This window comes from Ochotona curzoniae, unplaced genomic scaffold (assembly GCF_017591425.1).
Source record: "Ochotona curzoniae isolate NIBS_2020 unplaced genomic scaffold, NIBS_Ocur_1.0 scaffold_2587, whole genome shotgun sequence".
NCBI classification, from domain to species: domain Eukaryota; kingdom Metazoa; phylum Chordata; class Mammalia; order Lagomorpha; family Ochotonidae; genus Ochotona; species Ochotona curzoniae.
Window position 1 is genome coordinate 4,104,404 of NW_024467096.1, and position 19,156 is coordinate 4,123,559.

A 19,156-nucleotide genomic window follows, 5' to 3' on the forward strand; every position below is an offset into this window, starting at 1 on the left:
GATAACCTGGCCAGGTGTAGGTAACAGCAGGTCGGAGTCCAAGGGGAGAAAAGAGTAACTGTTCTTCATAGCCCTTGAGGAGGTGTGTGTTTCTTCTGGAGCTGGGTCATCCTGGCATCTCTCTGTGGAGGGGAGTCCTGAAGCTCTGGTCAAGAGGGAGAAGTGTAGATTTTTGCCTATCATTGTTAACTCAAGGTTGCTGTTACCTGGAGAATGCAGACTCACAGTTTCTGCACTGTCTAACTGCAGAAATGTCTTAGAGCATTCCATGCTCTTTGTTCAGAAACAGGCACACAGAAGTTAAGTAATTAGAGACCTCTTGTTCTTCATTCTGTCTCCAGACTTGTTCATCCTGCTTATCTGTGGCTTTGTATCTTATGAGTCCTTTATCATCCTGTTGTTGTTGTTTCCCCTGCCTGGCTCCTGGTAAGCACTGCTGGTTTTGGTGTTTTTCTTTTCTCTATCTCATATATTTGACCTTTTTCCCCCTTAGGACTTCACCTGTAGGTCAGATCACACAATACTTCTCTGTGTTCCTTTTTTTAAAAAAAAATATTTATTTTTTTTTTGTTTGTTTTTTGATACAATTTAGTTGGCACTGGGCTCTTTGCTCCCCCTCTGGCAAGTTACCACCTCTCCCCTCAGTTCTCCCCTCTTCTCTGTGTTTCTAACTTGTTTCACTTAGCATATGTAAGGCAATTGGTAGGATCCCCTGGTGCTTTAAGACAGTACCTGTCCATTGTATTTCTACCACCACTTCTTTATCTACTTGCTTTTAGCAGACATGGTTCCATATCTTGGCTGTTTGCAATGAACATGGGGGTGCAGATACATTTACAAGTAATGATTTCATTACCTGTGGGTATTCAAGGGTACTTCAAAATTGAATGGAAAATTTGAATTAGAAGATATATTCATTTGGTGGGAAATAGTTTGAAATCAGTACCTATAAAGGATCTTCAAAAGGTTCTTGGAAAATGCACATCATGAAAAAATTATGCATGAATTTCACAACAGTTGAGACATGGAAACAGTTTCAGTATCCACCAGCTAAATGACTGGGTGAAGACAATTTGGTGTGTATACCCAACGGAATGCCATTCAACCATAGAGAAGCACCATATGGGGTTTGCAATAACATTGGCAAAACTGGAAGTGATTATGGTAAGTGAAATAAGCCAAACAGAGGAAGGCGAGCATGGTCTCACCCATGTGTTTGAGTCCAAGACGGTTGAGTGTAACAGAGGCTGGGGAGAGAAGAGGTTATTTAAAGTTAGTCACACCTACATGGAAATAAGAAATTCTGATGTTCTGTCACACAAGAGGGTGACTCTAGACACTGATAATGTACTGTATATTTTTGTTAAAACTTTTGTGGTGAGTGCTTTAATCATAAAAAAGGATGATATGTGTTTGAAGAGAAAGATATGTTTACTCTGATTGAGCATTGCATAGTATCTGTATGTGTATTGAAACATCATTAATAATAATTCATGATTTACATATGCCAGTTTATAATGTCCCCACCCCCCAAAATAGAAGTATTTGTGGCTTACTTGCAAATACTATACCATTTTGTGCAAGGACCTTGCATATCTGTAGATTTTGCTATCAACAGAGGGTCCTGAAACCAGTCCCCAAACACAGAGGGACAGCAGTACTCAGTTCAAGTGTTAATTCTTCACAAAAGTCTGTCCCTTCCCTCTCCACATACTCCAGAGCTGCATGTTCCTAATGCTTATCCTCCTTGAGCCCCGTTCTGTCTAAATGAGAAGCCATCTCAGCACATTTCATAAAGCACATGGAGTTTCTCCAATACTTTGCAAATATTCAGCATGTAGCATGTGCTCCATAGAATTTGCTTGAATCCAAGAATGCATACAGAAACTCATAAAAGGACATTTTATGGGTATGTGATCCAAGGTCTGGCCAACAGGAAATGTGTTCATTTTAGACATGGGGATGGCCTTCCTCTGTGCTTAGTCACTGTGGGAATCCTGCCTGCCAATATCCTTCCTGACCTTGGACTGATGATAGGAACATTTGTTGCTCCCCTCTTCATACACTTTTCTTCTTGCCTATTAAGATGGTTATAGCCCAGAGTCCAAGGTGGGACAGAAGCCCTCACTGTGGTAGAAAAGCAGCCACCACTACCTGTTTTCTCCTAAGAACAGTGCAGACAGTTGGAAGTCACACCATCTTGAACTTGGCTAAAGCCCAGTATCCCAACTCCAGCACCGATGACCAGGTCCTTAGAGAATCTCTTGGATTATTATAAGCCCTAACCTTCTAGTCAATCCCAGATATGGAGGGCTTTCTTTTCCCCCTTCTTAGTTTATAGCTTCCCCTAACCCTGTAGTTTCCTCTTCCTCTCACTAGTCCTATCCTTCTAACTCCTCTCCAGAGGGTCCTCCCCTAAGGATGACTTAGATATCTTGGCTCCTAGAGTGGGTCAAGCAGGAGGAGAGAGCGTATGCTTCTCTGGGTGACCTGTTAGACTGTTGAGATATCCTTCATTCTGTGGAGGTGTGAACATGGACCACACTGAACTTGTTTGGGCCATGGGAGCACCTCGTGGGTGGAGAGATAAGGTTCTGTAGTCACCACCCTGCCTGCCAACGGCCTCAGGACAAGGGCTACAGCAGCACCGTGGAGCAGGAGGCAGGGAGCAAAAGGCGCTAATCAGATCAGTGCCAGCTGGGGCAGTCTGCTGGTGAGCCTGTCTCTGCTGCTGGCACCAGGGGATTCATCACTGGAAAGCCTGCCTGTTCACTGGCTTGTCAAGCCTCAGCACCAGACACTCTCATTTCCTTAATAACAGGTTGCAGATCCTGTGTCTATAAATGTAGCCAAACCCTGCTTGACCTTTCTGTATTTTTAGCCTATACTTCTGCTCTGGCTTTAATAACTTCCATGGCTTATTACTGGTTCTGTAAATACCTTTAGATCCAGTTAAAAGAAATGCTGTGGCTTAAGCTTGATGATCCTGTCCTCTTCATTCTGTTAACAGATTCATTGGGGAGCCCTTGGTACATTTTGTCTGTTGACGGAAAAAGAGGGTCCATAGCTCTTCTCAGCATTAGGCTTTGCACATTCAAGTTTGAGTATTTGCCGGCTTCTCTTCTGTAATGGCCCTTCAGGAGCCTTGTTTGGTTTTTGTTTCACTTCTCGGGACTGTTCTTTCCTCCCTCTCTTTGGCCTACACTGCAGCTAAGAGGGTTTGTGATGGGCACTCCAAGTGTAGACCACTGAAGACTGAAGGCTTTCGTTTCTCCTGTTTTGTTGCACTGCACTTTTTGACCTTTGTGACTTTGATCTTAGGGTTACTAAGGTCAGCAGAGGCTGCTAGGTGGAACCTTTCCAGTGTCAGGCACAGAAGGGTATCTGAAAGGAAGAATTTGGTTTAGTCTCCCATATTTGTTTTACTGTTGGCCACCTTGACCATGATCTCTAGTCTTACTCTACCCACATTGCTCTCGCTGATTTGTATGATCAAATGGTAAGGGTCAGTGGGCACTTGCCACAAGGTTAACATTGACACCATTGTGAGTGTCCCTGTTACTAATAGTGCTTATCCGTGGGGGCGAGAAAACTCCACATGTGGACCATTTTTAGCGTTTCAAAGGGCGATTCAACTATTTTCTGTATCTGTGCCATAAAGATCTGTAAAGAGGGCAGATCTGATATGAATGTTGAGAAGAACGGAAGCAGAGAACAGTCTTAGCCATTCCATGTGAGATCATCCAGGGTCTGGCAGAGCTAGGATTCAAATTCTGTATCCTTTAACCTTAAGTCCTTTTAGAGAACTTCACTAATCGTTTGAATTTGTTCTCTTTTTCTTAAAATCCTGCAGCATCTTAATCAAATGAGATGGATTAATAAGTGAAAGAAAGCCTTAGCAAAGATGACTTTAGAAAAGGTTAGGTAGGTTGACTTCAGCAGTGTCTTCAACAAATGTAGTTTAACAAGGCACTGTTTCTCTTTTGTTTTCCTTTCTGAATCAGTTTGATTTTAATGGTTGCTCCTACAGTTGATTTTCTTCATTTCTAATTAGGATAGAGTTATCATGATGAGCTTTGCTTCTGGATTGCTTACCCAGAGAGAGGTCACGTTGACCATTCTGTCACGCCTGGGAAATGGGCAGCTCCTACACGTCCAGTGGGCCCTGACTGTCTCCGGGCAAGCAGCTGGAGGCTGCACCCTGCTGAAGGAAGGAGATCTCTGGTCTCCTGCTCCCATGACCTCCCATGAGAACAACCTCGGCTCCTTACGTCGCAGGCTGGCAGTGGCTTGTCTGGGGGGGAGCGCAGGGACTCCCGGATGACTCATCAGTGTACACTTCTCCACGGCCTTTTCTTCTTCTCTTTTCAGAGTCTGGAAGGAGGCTCCTACCGGGGGAGCTTGAAAGACCCTGCAGGCTGCCTGAATGAGGGGATGACCCCGCCCACACCTCCTAGGAATCTGGAAGAAGAGCAGAAGGCCAAGGCCCTGAGAGGCAGGATGTGAGTGGCTCACCCAATTCTACCTTGCCGCACATGAGTGTGCAGGCGTTGGGAGAGAACCATAGAGGAATTCAGCACCCTGTGCATCCCCTGATTTCATCCATTCTGTGCCAAGGTGACACGGGTCCTGACAGGGTAACCTGGATAGACAAGGAGCTCCTATGGCTCTGGCTTGAACTTGAGGTGAAGTATGTACTGGGAAATAACAGCTGTAATGAACAAAGTATGGTTAGCACTAAGACATGTTAGAATTGTAAAGCATGCTGGCAAAGAAAAAACAGCCAGATTGAGAAAGTGTGGGGCTGTTATTATTGTGCAGTGAGAGAATCCCTAACCACGACAGAAAGCCAGATCGAGGTCACCTTGGATGTTTCCCACAAATGGGGAAGTGATACATCTGGGAGGAGGGAAGCATTCACACACAGTGTGTGCAGTGGGCCAGGGGCAGCAGAGACAGCATAGCGAGTTCTAATGGCCCCAGTCCTTCTGTCAGGATTTCACTTTGCGTTTGTGAACATGGAGAACCTTTTCTTCACCTTTTGAATGGTTACTAGTGAAACACAGTCTGCATCGCAGGCCATTTCACGAAAACCCACAGGCCAGGCAAACTTTAAGTTGTCTACTTTGATAAAGGGTCAGTCTTTATTATTTGGGGTGTTCAAGACGGTACCAGAATGCCACTCGCACAAAGCCGTAACTCCAAAACTTTTGTTTTCCTGTTTGGGGCCTGACCCTGTTGGAGGTAGAACCGTGATGAATATTGGACAAAGCTCAGCACGTGAGATGCCATAAGGAGCAGTGACTACTGGGTAGGCAGGTGTGAAGTCCCTTCCTATTGTTGATATGCCTGTCTCCTTCAAACTCCCAACTTCTTTAGCCTGAGAAGAGACATAAAAATTAATGAAAATAAGGAAGACCAGGTCTTTCTGTTGCCTGAAGATTTGCAAAGTGAACATTGAAGATTTTGTGGACGTGCAATGAGGGTCTGATGACACAAGCAGACTGTCATAGCAGAGATGAGGAAATGACATGTCAAGTCTATAATTCCATATTTATTCCCTCTTTATGGTGCTCTGGGGGAGCCCCAGGAAGCTGGTGAATGGACTAGAAGCTGAGAGAAACCATCACCATAGGGAAACCTCCCAGGGTGTTCACACAACCAATTCTCCCCAGGGTCTCAGGCTTCCTGTGAAGCTGCTGAGGCTGCGCTGGGGCCGAGGTCCAAAGCGAAGGAGGAAGCCTGTGACATGGCAGTCACTGCTCAGATACCACTTGGGTTGCCTGTGCCTGGGAGCTGGTATCGAAGCTGGTCGCCCAAGCATGCTTGAAACTGTTCGATTTTGCTCTTAAACAGGGAACCAAGCCTCTTCTACCCAACTCTCCCCTGCCGGTCTGCACACCCTAAGCTAGCCTGAAAATATAACTGATAGAATACTTCCTCCTTCTTACTTTCTGTCGCTCCTATCCTATCTTGCTAAACTTCATGACCCTGATGAAAGAAAGGAGAGTTGGGTGTTTAATTATAAACCGTGTGGGAGGCTTGAGGCCAAGGGGTATAGAGACCAAAGACTCCATCCAGAGGGTGATAATAAGACAACAGAGGGTTAAGTGAGGGCTCTGTGGAGAAACGTTGAAAGTGAGTCATTTACCTGGGAGAAGAAAGAAGGTTGAGAATGGACTTGCTTGTCTTCAAGTACTAGCCACACATTTATGCAACAAATATTTGCTGAACACCTTTGTGTTCTATTGGGGGAATGCATCTATGAGTAAAGCAAACGGTAGCAATAAAGGGAAGATCTTTGCTCTCATGACAGGTTCACGTTCCAATAAGAGAAACCAGACAGTAAACAAAGCAAATTGTATAGGAGGTTGGAAGCTGGAGAAAGAATCGGAGCAGTGTTCAGGCAAATGGGGAGTTTGGGTGACACCATGCGACACTTCTAGAAGGTTTTGGTGTTTGTCCAAAGACCAGATGGCAGTAAGGAGCAGTCATGGAGGAAAAGTGTTTTTGTCTCAAAGTGGCCTTTCCCTACCCTTGTGAAAGAGAGAGGTTAGAAAAGCATCTATTGGTTCCGGTGAGGTAGCCTAGCAGCTAACGTCATTTCCTTGCATGCGCCGGGATCCCATATGGGCATCAGTTCATGTTCCAGCATCCCTGCTTCCCACCCAGCTCCCTGCTTGTGGCCTGGGAAAGCAGTTGAAGATGGCCCAAAGCCTTGGGACCCTGCAACCATGTGGAAAACCCTGAAGAGGCCCTGTGCTCCTGGCTTCGGATTAGAGCACAGCTCTGGCCGTTGCAGCTGCTTGGGGAGTGAATCAGTGGATGAAAAGTCTTCTACTTTGTCTCTCCTCCTCTTTGTATATCTCACTTTCCAATAAAAATAAATTAAAAAAAAAAAAGAAAAGAAAAAAAAATCTGTCCCATAGCTGGAAAAATTGTACTTGAGCCAAATTTTTTTTTTAAGATTTATTTATTCTTATTACAAAGTCAGCTATACAGAGAGGAGGAAATACAGAAAGATCTTCCATCCGATGATTCACTCCCCAAGTGAGCACAACGGCCGGTGCTGCACCGATCCGAAGCCAGGATCCAGGAACTTCCTCCGGGTCTCCCACACAGGTGCAGAATCCCAAGGCTTTGGGCCGTCCTCGACTGCTTTCCCAGGCCACAAGCGGGGAGCTGGATGGGAAATGGAGCTGCCGGGATTAGAACCAGCACCCATATGGGATCCTGGCACGTTCAAGGCAAGGACTTTAGCTGCCAGGTCATGTCACCGGGCCCTTGAGCCAGATATTAACATTTCTTTTTAAGCCACTTCCATTGAATTCTGCTTGCAAGAACTGATGACCAATTGAATTTATTTGGCAGTTCATTGTGAGCTGCCTTGAGATGTAGGTGGTTTAAATCTTTGGTGTAGTGTCTTAATAAGTTGAGATCCTCAAGGGCTTACTCCTGAGTCCTTCAGAAGAAAGAAATACAAGGCCCCTTGCAGCACCTTCTCAGCTCCCTGAGCACAGTTCCCCTCACAGCAAATAGCTGAGGATAAAAATACCGCCTGGAGACAGAGCGCTGGACTCCATCTCCAGAGGGCCCTCCCGGCCCCAAATTCCCACTCTCATTTTCCTGTGGTTTTTTTTTTTAACTACTTTCTTATAGGCTCTAACTCAGGCTGTGCTAAAGATATATCTGCATGCTTTCATTTGGCCTTGCCAGTTCCTTCCTGTGGCTTAAAACCCATGTTGAATTACAGAGAGGGTACTGGTGGGAAGTGTTGGGTATTCTGATAAAGAAATGCGTGTTCCTTTGCTTCCACCATTTGCCTGAAGTGGCAGACCCGGGATCAGGATTGGGTGTCATCTCAGTACCTAAGGAGCAGGTGTTTCAGGATTGCCTCCTGAGGCCAAAACCTTAGGATCCTGATCAGGGCCCCTGCTTGGACATCCCAGGGGCCTGGCTGGCACTTACCTCGTCCCCAGGCACAACTGTCAGTCTCTTTTTAAATAGAATTATTTTATTTGAGCATAGTTACAGAGAGGAGAGAAAAAAAGAAAAAGAAACCTCTCATCCAGTGGTTCGCCCCCCATGTGGCTGCAACAGCCCTGTCTGGGTCTCACCGTGAGAGTTACAGGGCCCAAGTACTTGGCATCGTCTTCCACTGCTTTCCTGGGTGCATTAGCAGGGAGCTAGATCGGAAATGGAGCAGCAGGGACTCAAACAAGCACTTGTGGGGATTCTGGCATGGACCATCCAAAGGTTTAATTTACTGCACTGCAATGCTGGCCTCTACCCATAGGCATTTATGTGTAGTTCTGACTGTCTAGACAGAGGAAAGAGGAACGAGTGGTCTTCTAGGTCTACAGAGTCTGTCTGAGTCATTAACTGGTCTTTGAACTCTTACAGGACTTGGTTCAAATCCCACTTCCATTCCTCGTGTGTCATCTTGGACAAGTTACCTTTTTGTCTCAATTTTACATAAAATAGGGATTTGCAACATCTCCCTTGTAGTAGGCCTGGAAAAAGCCAAGTACAGTAACTGCACATAGTAAATGTTCTGTAAGATAGAAATAATTAACAGGAGAAAAACTGGACAAGACACGTTCGGCTTTGTGGTATGTGAAATCTCGCGTTCTGGGCCCCAGATGGGCCGTGCAGTGTCCACAGTCCACTTGCTGGCCTTGCCTGGGGATTTTGCAGGTGCATTGCACTGGATACCACTCTGGGTAACTTCTGTAACTTTTGTAACTTCTGTATCTTAAAAGCTTGGCATGGTATCTGTGATATCCTTGTCTTAGAAGCCTTCAAGGTGGGTTGTCAAACAAATACCTTTCTCCTCTCCTTAAGCAAAGAATGGAGCTGAAATAAAGCAATAAAAGTCTCGTGGTGAGCCGTTGGCCTAAAAGCTTTGATAACCCAGATTATTGGTTAGTTATTGGTGGTTGTCCGTCCTGTCTACCCTGCAAGTGTTCAGTTATGGCTGAGGGAGAGAAATGCATGAAGAATGGAAAGAATGCTAGGTGACGAATTATGTGTTATCAGGGCCAGCCTTCTCTGGCTTAGGTGGGGGATAGGGGAGGAGTCCAGAGGAGGCCAGCACCAGTCAACATCTTCCAGGGTGCTGAGTCCAGCTCTGTTTGATGAGCTGTTTGTGAAGGCACCAAGATAACTTTGTTGTGAACTGAGGTGTGAAGATGTTTGACCGATAAAGAAGAACTCCCATTGTGTTTCATCTGCTGTCTCAGGTTTGTGCTGAATGAGCTGGTGCAGACAGAGAAAGACTATGTCAAGGACCTGGGAATTGTGGTGGAGGTAAGTTGATGGCTCAGCCTGGGTGTGCAGCTTCAAATGGGCTGGATCCAGTCTGGGCCTGTTTGTGCTTCATGCTTACATGTGTTTTTACTGTGAATATTTGCAGAAATGATAATAAATTAATCAGAATGTATGTGCAGGGATATTTTTTCCTTTCTTTTCTTTTTTGTTTGTTTAATTGAGTCAGGAGCCCAGAACTCCATCTGGGTCTCCCACGTGGGTGGCAATGACGTAAATACTTGAACCATCGTCTGCTGCTCCCCAGATGTGCATTGGCAGGAAGCTGAGTAGTTGAGACTTCTGCCAGGCACTCTGATACAAGATGGACTTGTTAACCACTGAGCCAAATGCCCACTCTGGATATATTTCGTTTTCCTTGGAAATACCAGGATATTTTTGGAAGGACATAGCAGTTCAAATATTCCAGCCTTTTGGGGGAGCCTCTTGGAGGAGTCCATTTCCTTCCACTAAAGACAGCTGTGACCAAGTTGTCTTCGGAGCACAAAGCAGCTCACTCCGATAGAATCATGGAGCATGTATTATTTTCTTAGAGTTTAAAGAAAGCATTATAGCTGCAAGGATGACAAAAGCCACCAGTATGATTGACAGGTTAACAGTTAAGTGTTAACATATCCAAAGGGATTGACTTTAGAAAGATTTACTTAGATGCTTGGATGAAAGTAAATGGATAATTGAGATGGCTTAGAGCCCGCTTTTGTCAATCACCTTAAATGAAATAATATCAAGTCTAAAAAGCGAATGCCTGGTGTCTAAATTTCCTCTTAGTTCCTCACACTTGACTGAAATATCCCCGTCCTAGGAAATCTCACATCAGGCTTTGTACTTGCCTCTCCTGAACCTTGTTATGCGCAGACTAACCTGGCACACAGAGGAGCTGAGTTCTGACTCAGGGGAGGGTATTCTGGTCTGAGGGATGGGGAGTCAGGAGACTCAGGGACAGCCATCCAGGGAAGTCAGACACCAGTGTCATTACAAGCCATGTGACACCTGGTTATATTGGCTCTCTCACCTGTCACAGGGATCCATGCTTCTGTACAATCCCAAAACCCGACTTCAAAAATGATTGAAATGATAACCTGCCCACATTTTACAGAACGTGAGATATGCTTTCTAAACCAGATGTGTCCAGTTGTCAGCCTTTAGAAATGTGATTATTTTGGATTGACAAAGGGGAGAGGAATGAATGGTTGTTATCTTTTAGTCCAGCTTCCTTGAAGGGACTGGAGATGGAAGAAAGGGACACCAGAAACTCCAGGGTGACATCCTGGCTGAGTTAAGGGGAACTGCAGACACACTTGACCTTGAACTCAAGTGTAGACTTATCTGGATGCTTCAGTATGGAGCTCAGCCCAGAAAGCTTTGCTGTGGAAATCCTGTACTAACCATTGCCTCTGCTACCTCAGGGCTTCATGAAGAGAATAGAAGAAAAGGGTGTCCCCGAGGATATGCGCGGGAAGGATAAAATCGTGTTTGGGAATATTCACCAGATTTATGACTGGCATAAGGAGTAAGTGTTGTGTGCCCTAAGGTTTTGGGGGGCTGGTTCCTGGGACCTGGGACTGTCCAGTCCTCCTCTGTACATGACCTGCGGAGGTAAGGTTTAAGAAGGAAGGAGTCTTTTTCTTTTATCTCATCATGGAGAAATAGTACAGTGTGGCTTCCTCCTCTTGTCCGCTCTCTCCATTTTAGTTTTTTCCTGGCGGAACTGGAAAAGTGCATCCAAGAGCAAGAGAGATTGGCCCAGCTCTTTATTAAACATGTGAGTCTCCCCTTTCCTTTCCTCCCCAGCCCATCAACAGCCTCCTGTGTGTTCATTTCAAAGTTCCCTCTTTGCCCTTCCATGACTTCCCCAACCCCCGCTGAGGTTTTGGTGGTGGGGGGCGTTTAAAAACTTCTTGGCAGTTAAGTGGTCTCTGCCCTACTACCTTCACTTTCACATCCTTGATATTCACTGCCTTGGCATGTGGAGTAGTTCATCTATTGTGACTGTGACAAGATACCTGAAGCTGGGTAATGTCATCAAGACAAGAGATTTATTTAGTTCACAGCTTTAGCAGCTGACAGCCCTGGCTTGGAAAGGCTGGTCAGCTTGGTCTCTAGAGATGGCCTCTGGTTTTGGCATGCTGGCAGCAGGGGATGTTAGCATGAGCTCAGTCAGCAAGGCAGGAAGCCAGGGAGAGAGGCCAGGCTGGTTCCTAGGATTATAGCCTTCTTATGAGAACTAACTGGGGTCCTATGAGAATGAGTTTAATCCCTTCCATGGGCAGCACCTCTGGTGACCTCCCATCTCTTTAAGGTCTCATCACATTGAAGCCCCCAACACATATACCCTTGGGGGACAAACTACATCTAAATCACAGCAGTGTATCCCCAGGTATGGCGAGTGTCTGTCCTCAGCACAGCAGCCTGAGACTGGGTGGGAGGCACAGGATGCCTGAATGTTCTTGTGTCTCCCTCTGTTCTCGCAGGAGCGGAAGCTGCACATCTACGTGTGGTACTGCCAGAATAAGCCACGCTCCGAGTACATCGTGGCAGAGTATGATGCCTACTTCGAGGTGGGATGTTCAGCTCTGTTAAACCAGAGTTGGGGGTGGCAGTGGAGAGGGGGTACTCAGCTGTGACAGCCACATGCAGAAACACCAGGTGTCATGTGCAAGTGGCTCCCACCTGGTGCCGCTAACCCTGTCTTAAGAGCCTTAGTGAGGTCATTAGCTTCGCAGCTAAATTCCCTTGAGTACCTTTGCTTGGGAGCAACAGAGATAGCCTCACCTATGGACTATTAAGAAATCAAGTTTAGAACCCTGGTGCCTAAGCCTGCCGTGTCCCAGGAGGGAGCCTTGGCCCCTAAGCCCGTGTGTCCTGGGAGGATTTGTCCCTTCCTAACTTGGCCCCAGTGTAGTAGAGAACACGATACCCATCCTAAGTGACTCCTCACTTTAGTGAGGCCAGGGTGTGTGCTAGAAAGGCATGGTGGGTGAGGAGGCGATAGTGGTATGCTACGTGTGGTTCACAGCAAATGAGCAGTTATGTGAGTAGATCTGCCCCTTATGTGGTTTGAAGATTATGAGTTTATTAGAAAACACAAAGCCCTGTCACGCACCCATGCCTTTGACCCCTGATCCAGAGTAACCCGGTTCTCCAGTTCCTCTTTCTCTGACATGGATCCCTTGTGTTTCAGGAGGTAAAACAGGAGATCAACCAAAGGCTGACACTGAGCGACTTCCTTATCAAGCCGATTCAGAGAATAACAAAATACCAGTTGCTTCTGAAGGTGAGTGGTCAGGGCTGCGGAGGAATCTTGCTGGCCCGGGGCTGGTTCTGTTCCCACTACACTGCCCTCAGGATGTGAACTGCTAGAGACACAGTGGCCTTTCACCTCCCCTGCTGGTCTCGCCATCAGCTTTGCCCCGTGTCTCACAGCCACTATTCCGGCCCTTAGGGTCAGCTGTTTCTTGATTTTTTTTTCCCCTCATTCGCTTTCCTTACTTTGTCATAATTACTGACTTGATACTTTTAACAAGTAGTAAGAGCATAAAATCAGAATGGAATATAAGGTCCTATGGATCTTAGAAGAGTAATTCCTAAAATTTGACTGTAATTTGTTTTGAGCAATAATTCAACTTGATTCACTTTATAGAAGCATGCAAGGTGCAGTGGTGGAGACAACTTTTCTTGTTGCCCTTCCCCTCTCCCTCCTGCCACCTCTCCTTTTCCATAGCTTTGAAACTGAGTGTTCAAGGGGGCTCTCTATGTTGTTCTAACATGACTCTTAAGTTCAGTTTTCAACTAGCACAAACCTGTAACCCCCTCTCCTAGGAAGAAGGAAAGTCTTCAGAGTGTTAGCATATTTTTATAGTTTTTTTTTTATAGCTCTCCATTTCTCTAACTGATTTCACTCACTTCCCGCAACCTCCCTTTCTCTGCTCCCCCCCGCCCCCCATGCTAGGACTTCCTGAGATACAGTGAGAAGGCTGGCTTGGAGTGTTCCGATATCGAGGTGAGTTTTCTGCTTGTAATGCTTGCCATGCTTCCCGACCATATTGGGTGTCTAAAAGGAGAAGAGCCCTTTGGCAGAGTCCAGGCAAACTCCTCTCCTGGGCAGCAGGATGAGGAATGGCGAGAGTTCACGAACATGGTATTTTTCTGGACCTCAAGGATTCTGGCCTGTGGCAGACCTAGCGCTTAGCCCTGCAGCTGCCCCTGTGGTTTCCAGTGCAGTGAGAAAGGGTGCTATCTGACCTCTCACCGTCCTTCAGAGGTTAGGTGTCGATGGCACAGCGAATCCACGTGCGGCATTACCCATGAGTCCGAGCGCTGCTTGGCTCTTGACGTGTAAAGTATTCCATTTTCATTCCCTTCCCAGCTAGAGGATTACCCCCAAGTGAAGTCCTTTGAAATACTGTCACCATGGGGATTACTGTAAGTCAGAGAGGTTACAGACCATTTGGGCAGGTTATTTTCGGTTAAAACCATAAGTGTTTCACAAGTCAGGCTAAGCTATTGCTTGTGCAGCCAGGAAGCCGTACAGAAAAGAAAGAAAATAGGAGAAGGAAAGGGAATGGAGCATCAGAAGGAGGGAAGGAAAGGAAAGGATAGGCTGGGTAACGTCACCCACACACATGGCTGCTTTCTGACGTAGTTAGTACCTTGGGCTGATAGAAATTGGTGTCCTCTTCTAGGGAGGCACAAAATCCCTCTCCCCCTCCCTGACTCACCCAGAGTGTCCTTCCTGCGTGCTGTCCTGCCCCCTGAGCGATTGCGGTTCTTTCTTACAGAAAGCAGTGGAGTTAATGTGCCTTGTTCCCAAACGCTGCAATGACATGATGAATCTGGGACGCCTGCAAGGCTATGAGGTGAGCCCTCAAGAACGCTTCAGGCTCTGCCCCCCTGACCGCAGGAGCCTGGGCCATCAAGGCCTCTTCTCTTTGAAACCTCTCTCCTCTGCCTTCCTCACTTGCTGTGGATGCCCTTGTCCCCAAACCAGGAAGATGCATCTGTTTAGGAATCTGTCCAGCGAGAGCAGAAACAGGAAGTTGCACAGCAGTTGGCCGAATTTCGGTTAGAATTTTAAGAAGGTGGAAAGACCCAAAGCTCTTCATGAGTGGGCCGAGCAACAGCTTCCTTCCTTTCTTGTTTGGAAAATGCAGGGAATGTGAGGGGCAGCAGGATCCTGTGAGGGAAGTAGAATCTAAGTGGGAAACTAGGTGCTCTTCTGTTGTGTTTTGTTTGTTTATTAAAAGGCAAGCTCTAATAGGAAAGGATTATCTAATGCCTGGCTGTACATTTAAAGCTCTAAAACATCACAGGACACATTTCTATTTCTTAAAGAAAAGAATCAAGTCTTTAAGAAGATAGCTTTGTGCCCTTCCACTCCCAGTATATCAGCTGAAGAGAACATACTAGAATATGCTAGTTGGCCAGGGCTGCAGGAACCAAGTCCCAAGAATTGAGTGGCTGAACCACAAAGGTTTATTACTTCCCAATTTTTACAACTCAAGGCGTGAGATCAAGGTGTTGGTAACATGGCTTCTGCTGAGGGTTGTGAGGGAGGGATCTGTCCCAGGCGTCCCTCTTGTCTCCAGGTTCCACCTTCAAGTTCCTACTGCCTCTCCGTGTATCTGCACATCACCTTCCCTCCATCTGTGATGCTGCATCCAGATTTCCGCGCTTTATGAAGACATGGGTCATATTATCTTAGGACCCCCCCCCCAGTGACCTCACTGTAACTGACTACCTCTACAAAGACCCCATCTCCCAGTGAAGTTGCATTTTGAGATCCTAGGGGTTACAGGATTTTAGCATATGCACTGGAGCAGCGAGACATGATTCAACCCACAACAGCAAACTTTTGAAGAGCCAAGTTCACTTTCCTAATTGACACTGCAATAAATGACTTATTGGTTTACATCCAAACCTCATGAGTTAACTAAACATGATTCACTTTAAATATTAATATGATAAAAATTGAGACTGACACATTGACTGGGCTGTTATAGTTGCTAGTTCCTTTATGGAAAGATGTAGATCGTCTAATCCTGTTTATCAATAATACTCCAACCTAAAGTGACATTGTTTCTTTTTAGAAAAGGGAATTCCTAGAAGTTCAGACAATTAAGAAAGGAATGGTTCCCCACCTGCAACATCCCAGCCACACTAGAATAAAGTAGAACAGACGGGCTATGGAGGACATTGGTGGTATAAGTAAATTTAGGAGATGCTATATTCAGGTTTGAGCTAATCAGTTTGATTTATGACCTAATCTTGTCCTCCTTGCCCTTCCAGCCCATTCTGTGTATCCTAGTCTGGTTTCCATGTCATACTGTGGCAGCAGCTACACAATAGCCATTGGGTCTTTGCTGTTTATTTTCCATAAGTTCTCAGTTCTCCAAGGTAGACCCAAATCATTCTTGTAAAAGGGTCACTCAGCAGAAACACACCTGAGCTCTTCCATGGCCTGCCTTTGGCTGTGCTGGGTGGGGCTTTCCACTTTCTGCCTGGTGTTGCGTCAGGTCTGAGGCAATGCTGAGCAAACCAAGTCCTCCTTTAGGTTGGGCTCCCCATGTCTCCTGCGAAGGGGTCTGGCTTGGCTTTCTCTTTGCCTCTGGAGGAACCCACCACTGGCAGGAAGAATGGTCTCTGGCTGTGTTCCCTGGCACAAGTCAGACCCATGGAAACATGTTTTCCGTGTGTGTGTGTTTGTGTGTCCGTGAAGAGCCACACATCAGAATGTAGCATTCTTTCTTTTGAAAGAATTCCATCTCCTGTTTTCATCTAGGTGTAGAGAATCTATTCTGCATTCCTTCTGCTGCTTGGGAGGGACAGCAACCATATGTTCCAGTTCCTGCCTCTGTGGCTTAGGATCTGGGAGAAAGTCACTCCCTCCTTCTCAAAATCCTCCACCTCTCCCCTTAGTGTCAGCTGGATTATACCCAGGATCAGGGCCTTGTGCAACATTGAGAGAGCTTTTAGAGCTTTCCTGGCGAGCTGGCCACTGGCTTAATATTAACTTTGGACCAGGGTAGAGATAAGCCTTGCTTAGCCACTGACCTTGGGAGGAAGGAGCCGTGAGCCAAGCAGAGGGCAGGTTTTTCTTGCAAACACAAAAAGAAAAATGACCCCTGTGTCAGAGTTTGTTTGAAGTAAAGCGTCACGTGGAGGGAATGGTCCACGTGGGCACTAAAGAGCCAAAGGCACCACCTGAGAAAGAGTGTATTCCAGGTGAAGGCTTGGACAGCCATCTCGGGGGTGAGAAGCCTGTCATTGCAAAAGGAAAAGCATGTCAGCAGGGTTTGTATTCCCATATTCTCTTTAAGATGGTAACATGTGTCTCAAGTGACAGAAGAAACTGGTGAGCCAGCCAGACTCGCATCCTCAGTTGGGAGGCCTGGGAGCTGGATCACAGGTCCCAGAAAATCATCTACTAAATTGTAAAACAGGAGGACCCTCACTTTCCACCTTCTGACTGCCTAAACTAAGGCTTCTGATTTCCCTATCCCAAGATAAGAGAAGGAAGGGACCCAATTCGCTCGATCATTTGCTTCACTTCTCTTGGCTACAGGTCAACTCTACATGCATGGCCATAAGAGCATCCCAGATCCCTTATCCAGGCTGCAGGGAAGTGCACAAGCCCAGTTCTCAGAGCTGCATGTACAGAGCAACCATTTTGAGGTCTGCCCAAGTGTCACTTACAAGAAGGGCCAGGATAATTCCTGAACCTCTTTGGGGTTATTAAGTGTGTGGCATTTTCCTGGAGCAGTTTCCATCACCTTCTTCCCTTTCCTTGCAAGGCCTTTGTGTGAGCAGAAAAGTGGCTATGCCTACACCTCAGCTGGGTGGGCAGGTCCTATTTCAGTGTCTAACTAGATCTCTAAAGTTTGGGGATCAGGCCAGTGGTTTGTGATCCCCAGAGGGCATGGCCATCTCCCTGTCTTCCCTCACTCCCCTTCGGCTCCTCTGTCTGCCAGGGCACCCTGACGGCACAGGGGAAGCTGCTACAGCAGGACACCTTCTACGTGATCGAGCTAGATGCAGGCATGCAATCACGGACCAAGGAGAGGCGCGTGTTCCTCTTCGAGCAGATTGTCATCTTCAGCGAGCTGCTCAGGAAGGGGTCCCTGACCCCTGGCTACATGTTCAAAAGGAGCATCAAGGTGAGGCATCCCATGGGGCTGGAGAGGGGTAAGCAAAAGTCAAGTTCCTGAAAGTTCCTCCCCTAAGTCCAGGCTCTGAGAGGTGGCGGGGTGAGAGGGTGAGGATACAGATATGTCAGCCCAGGCTTCAACTTTAGAGAGGAAGCTAACTCTGAATTTCACTAGTACAGGTTGAACATCCTTAATGCAAAAACCTGAAACCTGTCTGGCATTGTGGCACAGCAGTTATTAAGCTGCTACCTATCAGGCCAGAGTCCTATATGAGCACCAGCTTTAGTCCCAGCTGCTCCACTTTCCACCCTGTTCCCTGTTTATGCACCTAGGAAACAACCAAGTGCTTAAGCCATGCACATGGGAGACCTGGTTGGAGTTCCTGGTTCCTGGCTTTGGGCTAGCTCGGCCATGACTACTCTAGCCCTTTGAGGAATGAACCAGTACATAAGAGATCTCTTCTCTTTGCCTCTCTCTCCCCTCCTCTCTCTTTCTGACACACTGCCTTTCAAACAAATAAATCATGAAAGAAGGAAAGAAAATCCAGAATGCACATACTTAAAGGACAGTAAAAAGAGATGAGCCAAGGACCAGCCTCCAGCACAATCCCACAGGTTCCCTGGGATCCTGTTACTGAAAGAAGAACCCATAGTATCTCCCTGGGAAAAATTGGGAAACTTCTGACATTAAAAACCCAGCAGCATGTTGGCATGTTGCTGATTTTTTTCTAAGCCACTCGCATATGAAAAGGATGGCCTTTTTTTCTTCCAGATGAACTACTTGGTCCTGGAGGAGAATGTCGACAATGACCCCTGCAAGTTTGCACTCATGAACAGGGAGACCTCCGAGAGGGTCATCCTGCAAGCCGCCAATGCAGATATCCAGCAAGCCTGGGTGCAGGACATCAACCAAGTCTTAGAAACACAACGAGACTTCTTAAATGGTATGTCCCGAGCCTGGCTTCTAGGAGGGCCATTTCAGGGGACCCTAACACTCACACCCTTGGAGCTTCTGGGGTCTGAGCTCATGCGGAGCTGCAGGACCACATCACATTTCATGTGGATTCCAGCTTTCTAGTTTTCAGAAACATTGTAGCATTCTTCTGAACTTGAACATGCAAGTGGAACACACAAGATGGGATGGAAGTCCCGTCTTTCCAACAGAAGGAGTAGCCACCTATAGTACGTAGCCTGGGTGCTCTGTGGTTGCCTCCAACAGATAACAAGTCTTAGCTGGGCACATGCTCAGTGTGTTGGGGGATATCTTTCAATGACACATTTTCCCACTGGGTGGTGTGAGGGCCAGTGCTGCACAGGCTCTCTAGAAGAACCTGGAAATAACTGAGAGTTTGAGTGATCCGTCCAAATTCCTGCTCCACTCTCCACTAAGAGAGATCCTACATTGCTAGCCGATCTTCCGTCTTTGAAGGGAGAGGTGATAGCTGGCTCTAAGTCTCAGCAGTGTTGGTTGAACATCCTTAATCTGAAAGTCACATGCTCTGAATTCCAAGGCCTTTGTGAGCCCTGTTTTGATACTTCAAACGCTTTGGATTTGTGGAGCTAATCAGATTTCTTATTTCATGATTAGGAATGATCCACTGATCCGAGCCTATGCAAATATTCCAGAATTTAAAAAAAAAAAAAAAAAAACTTGAACTGTCAGTCTGGCCCCAAGCATCTTGAGTA

The 19,156-nt window shown here is 46.5% G+C and overlaps 1 protein-coding gene across 7 annotated transcripts in view; it reads left to right on the forward strand.

Moving 5' to 3' along the window:
- The window catches only part of KALRN (kalirin RhoGEF kinase), a 660,588-nt gene that overhangs the window by 600,157 nt on the left and 41,275 nt on the right, over positions 1–19,156 (forward strand). For all 7 annotated transcript variants that reach the window (XM_041002785.1, XM_041002786.1, XM_041002787.1 and 4 more), the window contains 10 exons: positions 4,372–4,502; positions 9,243–9,309; positions 10,734–10,837; positions 11,020–11,089; positions 11,799–11,885; positions 12,509–12,601; positions 13,277–13,327; positions 14,106–14,183; positions 17,295–17,480; positions 18,243–18,414. In XM_041002785.1, the coding sequence (XP_040858719.1) occupies positions 4,372–4,502; positions 9,243–9,309; positions 10,734–10,837; positions 11,020–11,089; positions 11,799–11,885; positions 12,509–12,601; positions 13,277–13,327; positions 14,106–14,183; positions 17,295–17,480; positions 18,243–18,414 (1,039 nt within the window). The remainder of the gene's footprint in view (positions 1–4,371; positions 4,503–9,242; positions 9,310–10,733; positions 10,838–11,019; positions 11,090–11,798; positions 11,886–12,508; positions 12,602–13,276; positions 13,328–14,105; positions 14,184–17,294; positions 17,481–18,242; positions 18,415–19,156) is intronic.